Below are 18,825 nucleotides of genomic sequence, written 5' to 3' on the forward strand. Positions count from 1 at the left end.
CGACCTAGGGAGCTAGGGAGCTGATTGAGACACAGGGATAGTGCTGCTGCTGCACAAATAGCATATATCAATAACACATAGCAGATCTATACAGGTGGAGCTGGGGAAGGTGGAGGGTTTTAGAGGAACTCTGAAGCGTGCTGCAAACTGCTATAGTGAATGTAACCAGCCATTTAAATGTGTGAGCAACAAGCTCATTGGTTGCAGTAGTGACATGGACCAATCAGCTTGTGCCAGTAGTTAATGCTGTAATTATCCTCAGCTTGCATTAAGACACATCAGCCTGCTCCATCAGTTTCATGACAGAACTATGTATTTATCCACCTATAAGAACAGCGCAAACAACATGTACAAGTAGAGAGAGATGAGAGGTAAGAACAAATGAGACGGCACATTTAATTGACCTGACATGAGTTTAATCACTGTTGAGAGTGAAGTGTCCTCCTTCATCATTAGGCTGATGATGAAACAGGTGAATAAATCATTTTTCACATTGTCATATGTCATAGTTCATCAAGAGTGGAATCAACAGGAGCTTGGCACATACAGAAATACTCACACGAGTCAGAACAGTCACATGACCTGTGACCAATAGATGCACACATATGTCACAGTTCACACAGTCGTACTGCCGACTTTAAAGCATTAATATTAATGTAACATTATTTTGTGTGTGTGTGTGTGTGTGTGTGTGTGTGTTTGCACATGATCATATATAAGCATATATGCAGATATGTGTGCGTGTGTTTGTGTAACTGGACAGAATGGGACGGCTTCAGGTCAGTCCATTTCAATTTCTTTTTTTAACATAAAGGTTCAAGTTCTTTAAACTTAATATCAAATAAAATATAATAATAATTTGGGGAGAAAAAAAAATTATCTACAGAAACATAATCATGTGCAAGAATGTACATTTTGGTTCTAAGGCAATAATTGTTCCTCCACAACACTAGTGCTGTCAATGCTGTGAGTCAATGTTCTGTGTTGATAAGCAACATTTTTTTAACGTTGCATCTCCATCGCACCAACGCATTCACTGAATGGCTGGAGCATTGCCTCGTGGGACCTGTCATTTTTTGAGACACTGAATAGCACCGTAGGAATTCCCTTCAACAGCGACTTTGCTTTTTTCCAAGCAGGGAAAACTTGTCATTTGGGAATATAGCAACTGAGAACGTTTCCTTGCTATGAGTCTGTAAAATTTTCATTAAGATTACGTGAGTTTTTCAGCTTCATTGGTACTGCTCATGGGTTCATTTGCACGACTGGAGAGCACACAGTTCCATACAGTCTTTTGCGTTAAGTGCATATAAAGCGCACAGGGATAAGGTGGTTGTAGTCAGTTGTCACAGCTGTAACAGACATATTATGCAAGGCTTTATGACATCAATTTATGTTCACATCATTTTCACGGTTCACTTCTTCAGGAGGCGTTACTGGAAGAGTGAGAAAACCACTGGTTTCTTCAACAGGCAAATTATAGAATATTCTATCATTTTTCTCTCTCACACACACAAAAACAACTAAACCTCAAACAACTTCACATGGTTTCTGCAACTCATGAGAAGGCCCAAATGAAATCTGCAGACCTTTTTTTTTACGTTTTAAGAAAAAAAAATCTATGGAATTATTCAGAACAGAAATGGTGCAGACATTATTAAATTACATGCAAATTCATTGTGGGCCTGCTCACGAATGAAGCACAACTGGGTCTCATTCACTAACAAATTGTGTGGATTATTTTGAATTTGTACACAAGAGAACTTCTCAAAAAAAATTATTAATGCCTAACTCACAAACATGAATTTGTTCTTATCCTTAACATCTTAACATGATTATAAGGCCACCCAGAGCATGTGATTTTTGAGTATGTGTGGTTTAAGTTGTTCCCAATTTATTTTTATTTTAGTACAAAAATTATTGGTGTTGTTTCTTAAAACAGATTTTACCCACAAACTCAAGCTTAGTGAATGAGACTCACGGTCTTAAAACAGCTTTGTAGTCATAACCACTTGCGTTGAATTGCTATGTCCGTCACAGCAGACATAAGCAATGGGCTACATATAAGTAAGCTTATTGTTAAATAGGGCTACATATTTACTTCTGATGGAAAATAATAGGTTTTGCCAAAAAGACAGAATAACAGAATAATTGTAAAATTACAACCACATAATTGTAAAAACATTTGAATGAGTTCAGGCTGGTATTTGAAGGCCTCACTCTCTCAAACACACATATTCACATACACACAAACAAACACACACACACACACACACACATTTTAGCTGAGGTACAGTGTGGTGTGGCATCAGCAGCCAAACTGTCCATGCTGTCCAGAGCGACATGCGCACACACACACACACACACACAAGTTCAATAGCAGTTACTTAATTGTCATTGTTTCTTCATTTCGGTTATTTTTACATGACTATCACCGTCCTATCTGAAAAACAGTGAGCCAACAAAAAGTTTTTGTGTGTGAGTGTGTGTGTTTGTCCAGGGGTTGATTTACTGCACTGGTCCAGTCAAGAGAGCGCAGGACAGCACTCCAGTGGGCGGAGCTATCCCACACATAAGAGCAGCTGATCGGTGTTTAGGGTCAATATGACAGCACTTCCACAGTGGCTGATCATAAAGAGGCAAATCCAATGCAGGAAACACATCACGGCAGGGTCTTTGATTGACAAACATCAATCTCGATAGTTTTCTGGAGTCCGTTTCTCCTTGTAGCATCCCCGTCTCTCTGGAGTCTCTCTCGCCTCTAGGGGAGACGTTACTTGCGTGTATGTAGCGCCTCCTGGAACTTTGTACTAGTGTAGTGGATGTGGAAGCCTTTCTTACTGATTGTGTCATCAGAGTGGAAATGGATCAACACGGCATCGCCAGCAGAGTAAATCTCCTCACGGGGCTAAACACAGGAGAGAGGGGTCAGTAGAAGAAACACAATGACCTGAATGACATAAAAATATATTAAACTCAGCACACACAGCTCGTACCCCAGATCCACAAAAGCGTCCGAGTTTGTGCGCTCCGGTGTCGTAGCCATCGTAAAGTTCGATGTAGTCATACCCACAATCTGCCTCCTCCTCTACCTCAAAGGTGGTGAAAGTGAGCTCGATGCCATAACCCGACTCTGCTGTTATGAGCCACTCGCAGTCGGTGTGGCCGGGGTAGTTATTATCCCCAAACTGAGCATGAGAATACAGGTTCTTCTGACGTGCCTCTGCTTTCAGCCTACCACCACACTCTGCATATAAACACATGAACATAATACTGTCAATAATGATCATCATTGATTTACTTAAAAATCTGTTGACCCTTCAGAAACGGTTTTGTTCACTTATACTGATGTTATCAGTTGTAATAGCTAATAAATGTCTTTTCTCTTTCTGTTGACTTTAATAAGAAACAGTAACCAGGGTGGGCAAAGCTTAAGGGACAAGTCAAATGAGAAAAGGCAACATTTCAGAGACTCTAATCAACATGTAATGCAGTATTGATACACTAGAGGGCTCTATTAAACTGTAAGCATGAAATGAGAATTGCTCACATCTGATCCAAGTGCTATACATGCAAATAATTATACACCAAAACATCAGACACAGAAAAGACATGGTAGTTACCAGTGGAGTGAGTGGCCTGAAAGCCTTTCCGCTGCACTGAGGCGTCGGAGATGAATCGCAGGTACATCTTGTTGCCTGTGGAGATGAGCGGTTCTGGAATCTTACTGCCACACAGACGGCTCAGGATGGGCGTCTTGTCCGAGTCACCGTCAAAGGCCTCCAGGTGATCATATGCACATTCCTGGTGCTGCTCAATCTCAAACTCATTAAAAGACTAGAAATAGAAAGAGACAACAGAGGAAAAAATGAATTTTATAGCAGTCACTGACACAAGAATTCTAGCTGAACAGTAAGAGAAGGTTTCTCCTCTTTGACCTCCTCAGCTAAAAGTTGAACACATTTGGCATATTAAAATGCAGATAAACATATCTGGTTGTGACTGGGACTAGACATTTGTCTATAGTGTAGTGCAGGGATGATGTCAAAAACCCTGGTTCCCTCAAGATTTTCCTATGGGGTTTTATAATGTTTGTTCTACAATGTAAATTACACGAAAACACAAAGTGTGAGTGTGTGCAGTGTGCACTGTAGAACAATACTTCAAAGTATCGTCAATGTTATGTTTACCGCAGGCTTTATTTTTTTACTCATAAATTGAAAAGCCCATTATAAAAAACAATAGAAAAATCTCGAGGGAACCAGCAGCGAATCAGGAATGAAAATCTCAACTTTCAGTTAAAAGACACAATTGCCTTTTTTGTTTGTTTTTTGTTCATACACATTAGTAGGACCCTCCTAAAAGGATTTTTTTTAGTGTGATTTGAGCTAAGGAACCTCAATTTGAATAAACTAAATAAATGTTAAATAATACCATTGTAGTCAGACTGTACAGTTTTGATGTTACTGAAACATTACTGAAATGATACAATACTGTTCAAAAGTTATGTAAGAAATTAATACTTCAATTCAAAAGAAAGATGCAATAAATTGATCAAAATGGACAGTAAAGATTTTTATATTGTTACAAAAAATATATATTTTAAATAAAATGTTCTTTTCAATTTTCTAGTTATTAAAGAATCCTGAAATATGCATCACTGTTTTTTCATTAAAAATATTAAGCAGCACAACTGTTTTTTTTAAACATTTATAATAAGAAATGTTTCTTGAGAATATTAGAATGATTTCTTAAGGATCATGCGACACTGAAGGCTAGAGTAATGGCTGCTGAAAATTCAGCTTCACAGGAATAAATTACATTTTATAATGATGGGTGTATCAATTCTACATACATATGCAGAGCTTTCTGCGAATGTAGTTTCCTTGTCGGGCTACATAGAAAATTGCTGGTTGAGGGCGTTGCCTAGCTGGCCACTGAGTAGCTTGCCTTAATAAAACTTAAAACTGGGTTGTGTTGGACCATCTAAATCCCTGAACCATTGCATGAGTTTAAATGATATGTTTTAAAGTCATTGTAACTTTTGTGCTCACAACATTAGCATTACGTAAAAAGCCAGCTGTTACCGCTACACACAGAGACAGCAATGAAAGCAAAGCCGTGGTGATAAAGTTACTCTACAAATGTATTATGAGAACTTCAAACATCAATGCCGAAATGATATATTAATTCTAATGGACTATAAAATGATCAATCCCCAAACAAACAATAAAATTCCCCTTTTTGTGACTTCACTTGCGTTCTGAGAGATGAGGGCCATTTAGAATCAGTTTAGGTCTAAACAGACGACTCAGAAGTCAGATCCAGACAGCAGTGGGAGACACTGAGGTCACCCTTTAAACCTCTGCCATTACAGTCTGCTAACATGTTTGCTTTGACACACTAGTATGTTAAAATCCTAACTATGAATTGAAATATGAGGAAAAGAACACAACTGCTCAAGCCTTATTGTTAAGAATTATTAGATGTCTTGGGTTACTTTTATCTTCTGCTTGTTTGTGAGAGCGTGTATATTTCTACATAATGAGAGGTCTTGATGCATGTTTAAGTTTGCATGACCACGTGTATGTTTGAGAGGAGATTATACATCTGTGCATGTTTATGTGAGCATGTGTGAGTGGGAATGTGTGTGATGCGAGATTGTCTTTGAACGTGAGAGGACCACAATAGGATCACATATATGCTTGTGTCACTACTCAGGTCAATGACCGCAGAGGTCTGTGTGCGTGTTTTCTAAGTGTAAAGGTTGAGGAGATGTTTGTGTTTAATGTAAAGGTGTGTTTAAAGGTATAGTTCACCCAAAAATGAAAATTATCCCATGATTTACTCACCCTCAAGCCATCCTAGGTGAGTATGACTATCTTCTTTCAGAAGAACACAGTCGGAGATATATTTAAAAATATCCTGGCTCTTCCAAGCATTGCAATGGTAGTGAACAGGGGGCGTGTTTTGAAGCCCAAAATAAATGCATGCATCCATCATAAATATAATCCATACAGGGTTAATAAAGGCCTTCTGAAGCAAAGCGATGGGTTTTTGTAAGAAAAATATCCATATTTAAAACTTTATAAAGTAAAATAACTAGCTTATGTCAGACGGCCATACGCATACTGCGCAAGTCGACTTGCGCCAAATGAGTAACCCCAGACACGATGTATGATGCAGGATGTAGGAGTATCGCAAGCTTAGACGCCTCTCGCGGCCAGGATATTTTTAAATAATATCTCCGACTGTGTTCTTCTGAAAGAAGATAGTCATATACTCCTAGGATGGCTTGAGGGTGAGCAAATCATGGGATAATTTTCATTTTTGGGTGAACTATTCATTTAACAGAAGCAAACATATAGCACAGATGTATTATAAAGACTCACAATTTTGACCCGGTGGCCGGGTGTGGCCGTGATGTCCCACGTGCACTCCTTTCTGCTGGGGTACTTGTCAGGCCAGTTGGGACTGCTGATGGTTCCACTTGTGCTGTGGATCTTGTGCTCACACTCAGCTGATAAACAGGTATGGGGTGAAGAGGGTAAAGATCATTAGAAACAGTGATACAGCACAATAATAATAACATGTGAGTAATAAAGTTTAGATAAGAATGGGGGGGGGAATCTTTGGAATTCTGTGGAATGGATTTAAATGTGGTACGTGTTGAGCTGAAAGTTTATCATTCAATATTTGTTTTTTCTATATTTGAAAAATAAATAATCAGGCTTGAAAAGCTTTTTGCTACATCATTTTAGTGTCAAAACCCATAATCTTTTAGCAGATCTGATGGACACTTTTCTCATTTCTGGGGTTCTAAGAAACGGAAGTCATCATAGTTGGGTAAACTTCTACAGTGGTGAATGGAAGTTACAACAAATATATTTTGAAAAAAGCAAAAGAAAAAATCCATGATAGCATGACTTTCCAAAAGAGGAAAAAAATATCATGGTCAGAAGAGAGGAAAATGTCAAATTTGCCATCCCTCCTAATCACCCACCAATCAAGTTTTTTTTAAGTATAGTGTAAAATTACATACATTTTTTTAAATATAAAAAACTTTACTAAATGTTCGATGTTAACAGAAGGTAACATCAGTCTGTGAAAAGGGTCAACTGTAATACACTGTTGTGTCAAATAACAGTAAACAAAAAACAAAATTCTCATTTATGTGACTTCACTTGCTTTCTGAGAGATGTGTGACATCACTTTTCTCCAAATGAAGAGTAGCAACTCAAACTTTGAACTTTGCCCTGGTTGTGATGTGTTCACATCACAGAAAGACTATTACAGAATGCTTAACCTTTAGAATGTTTACCTGGGCTCATAAGTTTACCTGAGACTCACCTTTCCAATAAGCTAGAGTCCATCTCTCTTACAAGAGACTAGCTTTCTTTAACCTATCCTCGCTCATCCTCACTAGAAAATATTCAAAACATTTTGGCAAAACGTGTGTGTGAGTGTGCTTATGTGTGTGCACAAGGACATGTGATTACAGCTAGATCCACGCTGTCAGTTAACCTGCTGTGACCCTGAGAAACCAGGTCAGATAAACATTTTCACCAAAACCCTGCAGTGCATGTATATGTGTGTTCGAGTGGGTGTTATCCAATATGAATGACTGAGAACAATCCGACCTTCCCTGGCTTTCTCTGTCTTCACATAGAGTGGGGACCAAAAGTTTGAGACCACTAGTGAAAATTATTTTATTTATTGTGAAAAGAGTTTATTTGATTGAGCACAGTTTCAGCACTATACCGATAACACTGTACTGTTTAGTTTAAGCCTTCTGTCTTTTTTGACTCTCATATTTATTTTAATGTATACCTATTTCTTTTTAATTTATTTATTCTTTTTGATTACCGTTTTTTTTTTTTTATATATTTCTAATTTTTAAGTAAAGCACTTTGTGTATGAAATGTGCTATGTAAATAAACTTGCCTTGCCTTATATCTATCCTCTGCTTCAGTGACCGAACCACTCGAGCTCCATGAACTTTACAAATTTGTGTAAAACCTGATGATCATCTTATCCAACATGATTTGAGAATGTTCCAAGATCTTGTGCTTCAATGGAAGCTGACAATTTGACCTTTTGTACAAAGGAGTTCACATGGTCAGTAGCACAAATGTGCTTATTTGATTAGTGACCTAAGATGTTCTGAACTCTAATTGATTCTTCTTCACTTTATATCATAGTTTTATTTGATTTATTTATTATAATCCTATTTTTTTCAGGTTTAAATAAATATAAATATATGTATGTGGCATTAGACTTTTGGACCCCACAGTATCATCTACAGTATTACCACTATCACACTACACACACACACAAGCACTAAGTCTGGATAAGCCTCTATTCTTCCCTCTGATAATCAGGTCAGTGTGCATTAGTGAACAAAAGTATTTTCAGTATTCTGCCTCTGGTGTTCACATTCGCACATGCACACAAACACTGCTGTTTTCTGCATGTTTTTGAATGTGTATACATAAGGTGACTTGAAAAGAGTTTGTGTGTGTTTCTAGGTCAAACTTTAGAAGTGTGTTATATCAGCCCATAGGCTATCTATGTTTTGCTCTCTCTCTAGTTTCATTAGTCTACACATGACAAAATCATTCATTTTACAGTACCGTCATTAAAGGCACAATATACCAGACAGCCCTCTTGACTTTGTTATGATGATATTCTTGTGTAAATATACTAGTAATACTTGTATAAGCAACTAGTAAAGCTGGTCTAGTGTTGCTACTGAGAGACTTTTTAAGAGATACACATCTTACACATGCACATGCACAAAGGAAAATGAAAACAGAAGCAGGATTAAGACTTTGAAGCTTTGTGAAACTCCAGATGTTTAAAATCAGAGTCAGTGAGCAAGCCTTGAAGAGACAGTACAGACTGAGTGAGTGTGAGTGTGTGTGTGTGTGTGTGTGTGTGTGTGTGTATTCCAGGATGCCGCTGGTTTAACTTTTTGACCCTGACTCTGGAGCTTAAAGGGTAATATCTCTATCCTTCTCTCCTCAGGTCTAACTGTTTTTCTTTTCAAAGAGAAACACACACACACTGCTTTAAACTTTCCAAAGCCCACAAAAATGTTAAAAGGCCTGCAGGGCAGAACTGCACTGGAGGTTGACAGTGCTTGTATGAAAGGCAAGGTTTAGTGGGAGACACTGTTTGACTATAACAGACCATCTAAACACTTCAACATGTGCGGAGATCTGGAGGACAACTGTTTCAAAGTTTACTTTAACACTTCAAGTTCGGTCACCTCATTCATTGTATTTATAATGCAGTTTTTAAATTAGTTTTTTTCTTTACACTGCTTTATTATAAGATTATTTAATTATTAAACGGTTTTAAGTTTTGTCTTTCATCATTTTATCTGACGTCACTCTCACTGTATAAACAGGGTTGTTTTGCTTCTATGCCTTTAAGACTTGTGTGTAAATGGCCTCTTCACATGTGAAATGATCATCCATGCTTTGTTGTGTACTCCAGTGTATCAGCTCCAGTGTAGTTTTATTTATACAAAAACTGCCCCATCTTTCGTAACAAAGTTTCTTTAAAGCCTGCAAACAATCCATATTGAAATGTGCTGCAACTGTCAAGGTCGGATTGAAATTGATATCAGACTCCTCATAATATGGAAAAATCTGAAAAAATATGGGATTGTTTTATAGTCAAATCTTAAATGTGATTCATATTTAAAGCCTAAATGAAAAAAAAAAACTGTCAGAAAACTAGCACGGAAATGTACTCTGCATCTTAAATGCTGAGAAGAGAGTTGCAGGGTTTTTTTCTTTGTTGTTTGTGGGATTTTGCTCGTATTCAGCATAATGTAGTATAAATCAACATGCTTACACATGCTAGATGTGCCACTGCCAGATGACTACCCTCACTTATCCTCTCCTAGCCACTATTATTCTTTTGCGAGTTCCTGTACATACCTTCCTTGCAGTCGTGTTTGTTCTCATGCAGAATAAAGCCGTTGCGGCACTGGCACACATAGCTGCCGATAGTGTTGATACACTCATGCTGGCATCCACCGTTATCCTTTGAACATTCGTCTTTATCTGTAACAGAAAGAGAAGAGAGTGACGAACAATGAGATCCAACCAGATCCTTTTTATTTCTCAACTTATTTTTATATCCTTTGATTGAGACATTTTGAAATCTGCATGAGAGATGATGGCCTGTGATTGTTGAGAGAAATATAACAATGTTGTCTTCAGCGTAATAATAAATTCTGACATCTGGAGTCTGATTGTGATATTTATTTTTCTCTAAAGAGCAATTACAGTGAGTGATTGAGGTTTAATGTATATATCAGTTAATTAACCAAAGAAGATGGAAGAAAATCTTTAAAATAACAGGGAAAAGGAAAAAGATTCATGGGTAAATTCACAGTAATGTCACTTTTATCCGTGATATTTCAACACAAAAATTTGCATTTTATTCGCTAACCTCCCAAAATCCATTTAACCACATGCTAAATGAAATTAAACAAGGCAGCGCCATATTTCAATTAAACCACTGGCATTTTTTTCTAACACAAACACACCTTCATTTTATGTAAATTAGGCTTATTATAGATGCATATATTATAGATGTACCATTATCTGATTTGCATAATCCCTTTAGTTAATTGGGCACAAAAACAACACTCTTGCAAATAAGCTGATATATAATTGGGCACAAATGCCCCTTTTAAAACAAGAAGACAGGAGAGTATGGAGATACATATTGTATGTTGTTGGGGGAAAAGTGATAGCATATTTAGTCTATGTGTCTGATAAGAGTAAACTAAATGTGTGACTTAAAGGGTTAGTTCACAAAAAAATAAAATTCTGTCATCATTACTCACCCTCATATCGTTCCAATCCCGTAAGACTTTCATTCATCTTCGAAACACAAATTAAGATATTTTAAATGAAATCTGAGAGTTTTCTGTCCCTCCACTGACAGTCCATGCAACTACCACTTTTTGACAATTCAAAAAGTTAATAAAGAGATTGTAAATCTAATCCATATGAATTGAGCAGAGAGATGCAATGGCTTTATTTTCACGATCTCTTTATGAACTTTTTGAAGTGACAAAAATGTAATTTAAAATATCTTCATTTGTGTTTTGAAGATGAACAAAAGTCTTATGGGTTTGGAATGACTTTGGTGACATTTTTTTTTTTTTTTTTTTCATTTTTGGGTGAACTAAACCTTTAATGGTGTATGTGAAGAAACAGTCAATGATCCCCCCATTGCACATCTATACACCGCAGCATCCCATGAGTCAAAAGCCTCACAAAAGCTGTTATTTCCACGGAAGTCTCAGGTTTGGCTAATTATCACACTTCCACCACTGCTCAAAACCACCAGCATATTCATCAAAGCCAATGCATGACAGATGGCGAGAGAGCTAAAGAGCCAAAGTCTTTGTGAGTTACCACACATTTTTCATAATTAATGCTGTTTTCAATCACATATTATTTCTTGTTGTTTTATTATTAATAAAAGAAATTAATGCTTGATTATAAAATGCCACAGCTGAAGAGATACAAGTATGGGTGTGCCTCTCAAAAATCAACCCTACTCCAAAAGATTATTTTACAAGTCAAGCGTATCAGGATCTTGCTTTCTTTCCTGTGCATTTACAAGAAATTAATCCCTTCTGTCACTGTTTCCAGTTCAGCGCTCTCATTCGGCTCAATACACACTCACACAGATCAGGAGCATGTGGGAGAGCTCTGGGGACCTCCCTAAGTCTGCCGGCACTGGGCCAGCAAAAATCCAACCTCAGGGACTTCCAGACAATGAGAGTGATGCTATTATAACTCATTGAGAATTGAGCTTATTCTCGCTCCCACTTACACACATTGCGCATACAGCTGAAGTCATTCACCATGTGCGTGAGCTAAACATTCATTTGTGCATTCCATTTATACTGTACAAATCTATCCAGAAGAGACAAATACAAACAGATGACTCATAAAGTGGCAGACCATGCTTATGCTTCAGATAAAAGTAATAAGCTGTGTGATTTTTTTTTTAAACACAAAAAATAGCCAATCAGAAAAATGTATTCATGTACAGTTTGCTGACATTAGATTGACATTAGATTGACTGCGTTTCAGAAGAAGGTTGTATGGTTGGAAGAAGGCATGAGGGCAAATGAATAAAATCACTTACAGTACATAGAATATAATATTGATCCTAATAAAATATAAATAAATTATTAAAATGTCAAAAAATGTGTGTTTTGAAAAGTAGGGACACACATTAAACTGGGGGTCTTTTACAGCTATAAAGGAACAACACTTTTTAAACTTTAATGTTACTATTCCCAACAAAGACTGATCTAGTTTTTACAACTTTCTTGTTTATCTGGTTCATCTTCTGGAATCAGAAAATATCTCTTTCTCTTTGTACCTTTGCCAACCAATTTGAGTCTTTTCATATCTTCTAGATCTCATGTGACATTATGAAATAATAATAAAAAACAGGGATTCACTGCATGGGGAAGGAAAAAAACATAACTGATATTCTTCTTCTATTCATCTATTATCAGCAGATATTAAAAGTATATTTGTACACAAACATCTCATTTTCTCCTGTACAGTCTATAATGCATATCAGCATTATGAGATTATCCTATTGTCATATGAATCTTCTGCATATATTACCTGTTTTATTTATTATTAGTTTGTGAGCTCTCTAGTCAGACTGAATCATGTTAGTAGTGGAGTACAAATGGAGTAGAAATGGTAAAAAAGTTACACCATCTTATTATCATGCAATAAGTTCAACAAATGCTGCTGACCCAAAAGGCTGGGACATTTGTTGCCACAGAGACCGAGCCCAGAGTCCAAGAAGATGAATGGATTCTTAAAGGCACCTCAGATGTAAGGGCAAATCCATTCCCAAAAACCAATCAGGCGAGAAAAGGCTGTACCTGAAACACGCCTTGACATGACCTGCTGGCCAATCAAATCTGGCACATCATTATCAACGTCCTGGCAGGACAAAAATATAAAGAGTCGCTCTTTGCAGTGAGCAGGCCTGTCTGTGGAAGAAAATACCCTGATTCACTCACATACACTTTTCATTTTACGAATTACATTGTCAACGCACATTAAAATGTCACGTTTACAAGTGCCAATCGAGCATCCAAACAGGTTAGAAATACAATTACGCTCAAGTCCAGATTCCAGTGTTTGGATTAATGATTTGTAGTCTGTTCCAACAATGATAGTTTCTTACCAAACCCACAGAACTTCTCACGATACAGTTGCATGAGAGAGAGAGCCTTTTACCTTAGAAAATGTTTGAAAAGCTTTTTAAAATTTACATTATGAAATTCATATATACAAGCGAGCTTGGGTGGAGGTGTCAAAACATAGCTAAAGACTTCCAAATCTCCATTTCAAATGAAAAGTGCTGCCATGGTGGTCTTACCGGAGAAGAAATGAGCTTTGAAGCCTTTCTTGGAGACTGTGTTGTCTGATTTGAACTCGATTCGCATGTTGTTGTACTGGGAGGTGATGACCTCTGGAACCTCTGTACCACAGTATTTCCCATGAAGCTTTGAGTCAGATGACAAGCCACTCCGCACCTCAACATAGTCATACTTACACACCTACACATATAGAATAGACAAAAATATGCTGATAAACATCCATCCTTCTATGTGCCACACTGGCACACACACAGAGTTAGCGAGTATGTGCTCTCACCTCATTTCCCTCTAGTTCAAAGGCTTCAAACTGCATGGATATGCGGTACTGAGTGGGAGCAACCACTTGCCACACACAGTTCTTATTGGGAGGATATTCCTTTGGCCAACCTGGGGTGGTGATAGTGCCGTTCAACTTAGTCAGCAAGCCACCACATGCAGCTGAAAGAGCAAAAAAAGAGCAAAAACAAACTTTTAAAAACACAAAAGTGAAAGATTCTGTCTTCAGTTCTCTGGCGGTATACAGACTAATAAGCATTCAATTAAATATAAACTATAAAGTACATGTCTTTTTGTGTTATTTTAGTGTTACCGCAACACATTGTGCTTTTTTAATGACAGAAATCATGTGGTTTCTGAGCAGAGTGAGTGTAGCCTAGTAAGTGCTGTTTGTTCTTGTTGTTTTCCTGTTGACTGCGGATGTTTTCCTGAACCGTTCAGTTTGGCTTGAGCATCCGCTGAGCATGTCTGAGTCAAGCAGACGGAAGCACCTGTGTGCAGTGTGTGCAAACACAATCACACACTTTCTTACCTTCACAGCTCTTCTTGTCAGGGGCCAGTTCGTATCCAGGATCACATGCACATTTGAAGCTTCCTAATGTGTTAACACATCTCTGTTCACAGCCTCCATTATCTGGCTTCAGACACTCGTCTTCCTCTGTTTTAATGACACAGACACTTCAGTTGAATGGACAAGGGCCAAAACATCAGCTTCTGATAGAACTATTTTGTATGTGCGTGTGTACCTTTGAAGAAGTTTGCAGCAAAGCCTGCTTTATTTACAGTGCCATCAGAGACAAATTTCATCCAGAGGGTGTTGGAGGTGGAACGGATATCTTCAGGTTTATCGTAGCCGCAGAATCGACCAATCAGGGGGCTGTTTTCAGACAAACCGTCTCTAACCTCTAGATAGTCATATGCACAGCTGTCATGTCGCTCGATCTGCACAAACACAGGTGCAATACAGTATGTGTTAATGGCATTAGCGTTTCTATAGCACCGTACAGTAGGTGTCAATGGTCCAATAAAAACAGGATCTCAGGCGTCTTTGTATATATTATATGTCAGGCTCTCAGGTCTAGTACACGTCCTGCTCTTTATACATGGACTTTATGCGTGCAAAAGAAAGTGTGAATGTATGTATGCGAAGAGAGAGAGTGTGTTTTCCTTTCCTCTGAACAATTCGACACCTTTGACCTACTGACACACACAATAGTGTGCATACATACTTGTGACTTGTAACAACATTCTGACATTTTAATGTAAATAATCAAACGTGCCTAACTTTTGGCCTCACACATCTGCAGTCTTATAGAAAAATCAACTTGACAATGATGTGTGTCTATTTGTGCGTGTATATCATACACATAAACTAAACAGCACACATGTAAATAGTGACGTCTCTCCTCTTTTTCTCTCCTTCTCAGAATGAAAAGACAAGGGAGAAGGAGGAGAATGAAAGAGGAATGCTAAAGTGAGAATAGTACTTGACCGAAAATATATAAACAGAAAACAGCCAAATGAGAGGAGACAACAACCTCACCTCAAAGACCTGAAAGCTCAAGCCCACGCTGTAACCCTCGGACACTGTGATCCTCCACACACATTCCTTAGATGGACGGTAGTCATCTGGATAGTTTGGAGACTGAATCTGTCCAGAGTCCTTACTGATCTCCCCTCCGCATATTGCTACCAGACACAAACAAAAGATTTTTAATTAGTCCTCAGAAATATTTATGCAATTTTCACAGTGTCTAAACAATATTATTTATTAAAATAATATTTTAATATTATTTATTTAAACAATTTGCAATGCTTTCTATTGAAAACATATTTGTTAATGTAAAAAAATACAAAGTTAAAGCTGATCTAATTTGAATTATTAAAATATTTATATATTTAATATGCAGTCAGCTATAAGCAATCTATTTGTAGGTTGATTTGACCAGTGACTGATGGGGAAGTATTTTGGAAATATGTTTGAAAGCAGTCATCAGTTTTGCAATCCTGTTTTTGTGTCGCTAGTGCCGCATACTTCACCTTTAAGACATTTAATTGAAATGAACATGAAACTGCTTAATAGTAGTTCACATACACTAGGGGTGTCGCAATATACCGGCGTTGGCGATAACCTTGATATTTAAAAAATTACACACTGATATAATGTTAATACTACACAAATGATAATATCGTAAGTAATCCAGCACCATTTGGCTGACAGTCCAACATAGTAGTTGACAGTATTGCATTAATGCAGTGTATTATAGTATTAATGCTGGTTTCCACCCATCATACAACAGAAAATCAAGAAGTAATCAAGAGTTTTTTTGGATTCCGTAAAAAAAAGACCAGGTGTTAGACAATTAAGTCTGCAGCCACTCAACAGTTCTTTTGTACAGTTGTGCTTACAAAATCTCTCTGCCTGCTTACACTTGTATTTTGAGTGTGATTCATTGGCCAAGCATTTTATTTTTTGATTTCTATGGATAACACTATACTATTTTTATTATGAATTCTTTTGGCCACCATAACCGTGTACTGAAAATCTGATATTGTGACAGCCCTAACACGCACACACCTTCATAGACTGCTGCGAATCCCTTTCCAACCCAGTTGCTACTACTGCGGAACTCAATCCACATCCGACTGTCTGTGGAGACCAAAACTTCTGGAATTTTATCACCACAAAAACGACCTGCAAAGATACACACACACACAATAAGATATAAGAAACAGTCCCCCATAAGCATGCACTGGTGATTCATATGATTGCTTAATAAATTCCAGATTATTCCTGGTGAATCCACCAGTATGTATGTACCCAGCAATGGTGCTTTCCTCCAGTATCCATCACGAACCTCTATGTAGTCGTACCAGCACAGGCTGCTCTTGTAAAGGTCCATAGTGGTAAAGTTTAACACTATCTGAAATGGGCAGCACACATGCAGCTGTCAAATACATCAAAATTCACACATTGGATCAACGTTTCTTTATCTACAGCCTCATAGTGAAGACAATTACAGGTGAAAATAGATTGAAAATTGTACAATGTACAATGAACAGTTCAACAGTGCAGTTAACCTTTGTAAAGTCAAACACTTAACACACAGAAGTATCTTACCTTTTCCCCAGGTGTGACAGAGATCCTCCATACACAGTGTGTATATGACGGGTACCCATTAGGATATCCTGGAGATGAAAAATTCCCCACTGAGTCCTGTAGTGTTTCACCACATGCTGGAAAGAGACCAACACAATAACATGATTAATGAGTGTACATAGAGAAAAACTGCTTTGCATAACATTTCAGTAACTGAAAAATTCCTTTTGTTATAAAAACTTGAATGTGTAACTTTAATTAGACGTTAATTCAGTAATCGCTCTGTAAGATTCATTGAATGATTCGTTAGATGGACTCAAACTGATTAACGAGTCTTTTTGACCAATTAATTAAATGAACCGTCTCAAAACAGTCATTCGCTCATGAATCAGACTACACTGGATGTGCTGAATGTTTGTTTTTTTCATGCAGCCGGGAAGACAACACAATAGAAAGATGTTCACAACTCGGCTAAAAATTTTTGTGCCGTAGCACTGTATATTCAGCAGTGGCCGACCGCCACCACTAAATAGCAGTGCAGGAAACAGATACACACACACACAATGAAGTAACAAAGACCTATTGACTGTTCTAATGAGATCTCAGGAGCCAAACAGTGCAGGATAGGGGAGCAGATTCTCTGTTCAAGAGAAGCCAAATCTTCTGCTAACATTTGCCAAATGTTTCTCCCAATTATCGATGTAGCGGTTGGCCAAACATTAGTCTGAGAGGCCTCTGTTTTTCATCACAGCTCATTGGATATGTAGGTGCTTTTGGGTGTCAATATCAAGGAAATATAAAGACGTAGTCAAGTCACAGGACAATCCGGTGCACAGTCTTGCATTAGATAAGCTGTTATCTTTGGCTTGGGTGGAGACAGTCACCCCTATTTCAGACTAAACTTTTACTGATAACCTGTATGGAACAGCAGAGATATGAACGTTGGACTTACAACAGTAGTTTCCAAAAAAACTTACAATGAAAATTATGTCATCATTTACTCACCCCATGCCAAATTATTTTTATTGCTGTCAATAGATTAGAATTTTTATCACGATCAATCACAACCTTTTTTTGTGAATAATTGCGATTAATCACAGTCGTACTGTATAGTGAAAGTTAAGCATATACCATTTTTCTTGTTTAACATGCTCATTTTGTCATAATTTGCTATATCCAGCAAAGTAAACTCTCAGACTGAAGGGTGATTCTCAAAAAACTGTATTTTCTGCAAGCTTAAAGGTAAATTTAGGTTTCTTTCCAAAAAAGGACACCTGGACATTCTAAAAGGACACCAAATAACCAAATGATATAAGGAATCCATATCATTTATAAATTATGCACACCAAAGCACCCATGAAAAAAAAAAAACATTACAGAAAACATTTTTAGTAGTGTATAGTATTTGTACAGTGCAACAGCAAAGAGCTTGTTTACATTTTAGACAAGTCAAGTTGTGATACTGAACAGGACCACATGGAGATGGGAAAAAAATAACCTAAACCAACCGCCTTGACCTGACTGCATATACCTAAATACACTGATCCATTCAGAATTAGTAAACACAGCAATATACACATGACAAATCAAAACATTATCCTAAATAAGTGTGAAAACAACATGAAGGTACTGAAAAAACTAAAGTTGCGACTATCTCATGATCCCTTCACACAAGCGCTTTGTCAATGCGGGTGTCTGTTATTGTTGCAGTATTTTGTTGTTGTTGTTCCGTCTCTTTAGTTTGGTTTTCTTTACATTAGTGCAGTTTTGGATATTTTTTTTAATTAATTTATTTATTGCATCATTGGACTGAAAACTTTCTGGGAGTGTAGTGGCTTAAAATGTAAAATGCGGCAAATTGTAAAATGAAAGTGGGCATTCAGTTCACAAATTTTGTCACAGACAGTTAACAAGGTGGAAGGGAGAAAGCTTTGTCTTTGTATGTGAAGTAGGCCATGCATTACGCATTTACACACACACCCTCACTAGTGCATGA

The 18,825-nt window shown here is 37.4% G+C and overlaps 1 protein-coding gene across 1 annotated transcript in view; it reads right to left on the bottom strand.

Annotated features, from left to right (window-relative positions):
- Positions 1-394: 394 nt before the first annotated feature.
- The window catches only part of tll1 (tolloid-like 1), a 44,909-nt gene continuing 26,478 nt past the window's right edge, over positions 395-18,825 (bottom strand). The window contains exons 9-21 of the mRNA XM_048197592.1: positions 16,851-16,966; positions 16,551-16,653; positions 16,308-16,424; positions 15,273-15,418; positions 14,476-14,671; positions 14,262-14,387; positions 13,731-13,891; positions 13,453-13,633; positions 9,951-10,076; positions 6,393-6,520; positions 3,624-3,837; positions 2,997-3,247; positions 395-2,908 (exon numbers count right to left, since the gene is read on the bottom strand). Of these exons, the coding sequence (XP_048053549.1) occupies positions 2,774-2,908; positions 2,997-3,247; positions 3,624-3,837; positions 6,393-6,520; positions 9,951-10,076; positions 13,453-13,633; positions 13,731-13,891; positions 14,262-14,387; positions 14,476-14,671; positions 15,273-15,418; positions 16,308-16,424; positions 16,551-16,653; positions 16,851-16,966 (2,000 nt within the window). The 3' untranslated portion in view covers positions 395-2,773. The remainder of the gene's footprint in view (positions 2,909-2,996; positions 3,248-3,623; positions 3,838-6,392; positions 6,521-9,950; positions 10,077-13,452; positions 13,634-13,730; positions 13,892-14,261; positions 14,388-14,475; positions 14,672-15,272; positions 15,419-16,307; positions 16,425-16,550; positions 16,654-16,850; positions 16,967-18,825) is intronic.

The sequence above is a fragment of the Megalobrama amblycephala genome, linkage group LG7, assembly GCF_018812025.1.
Source record: "Megalobrama amblycephala isolate DHTTF-2021 linkage group LG7, ASM1881202v1, whole genome shotgun sequence".
In the NCBI taxonomy this organism is placed as follows: domain Eukaryota; kingdom Metazoa; phylum Chordata; class Actinopteri; order Cypriniformes; family Xenocyprididae; genus Megalobrama; species Megalobrama amblycephala.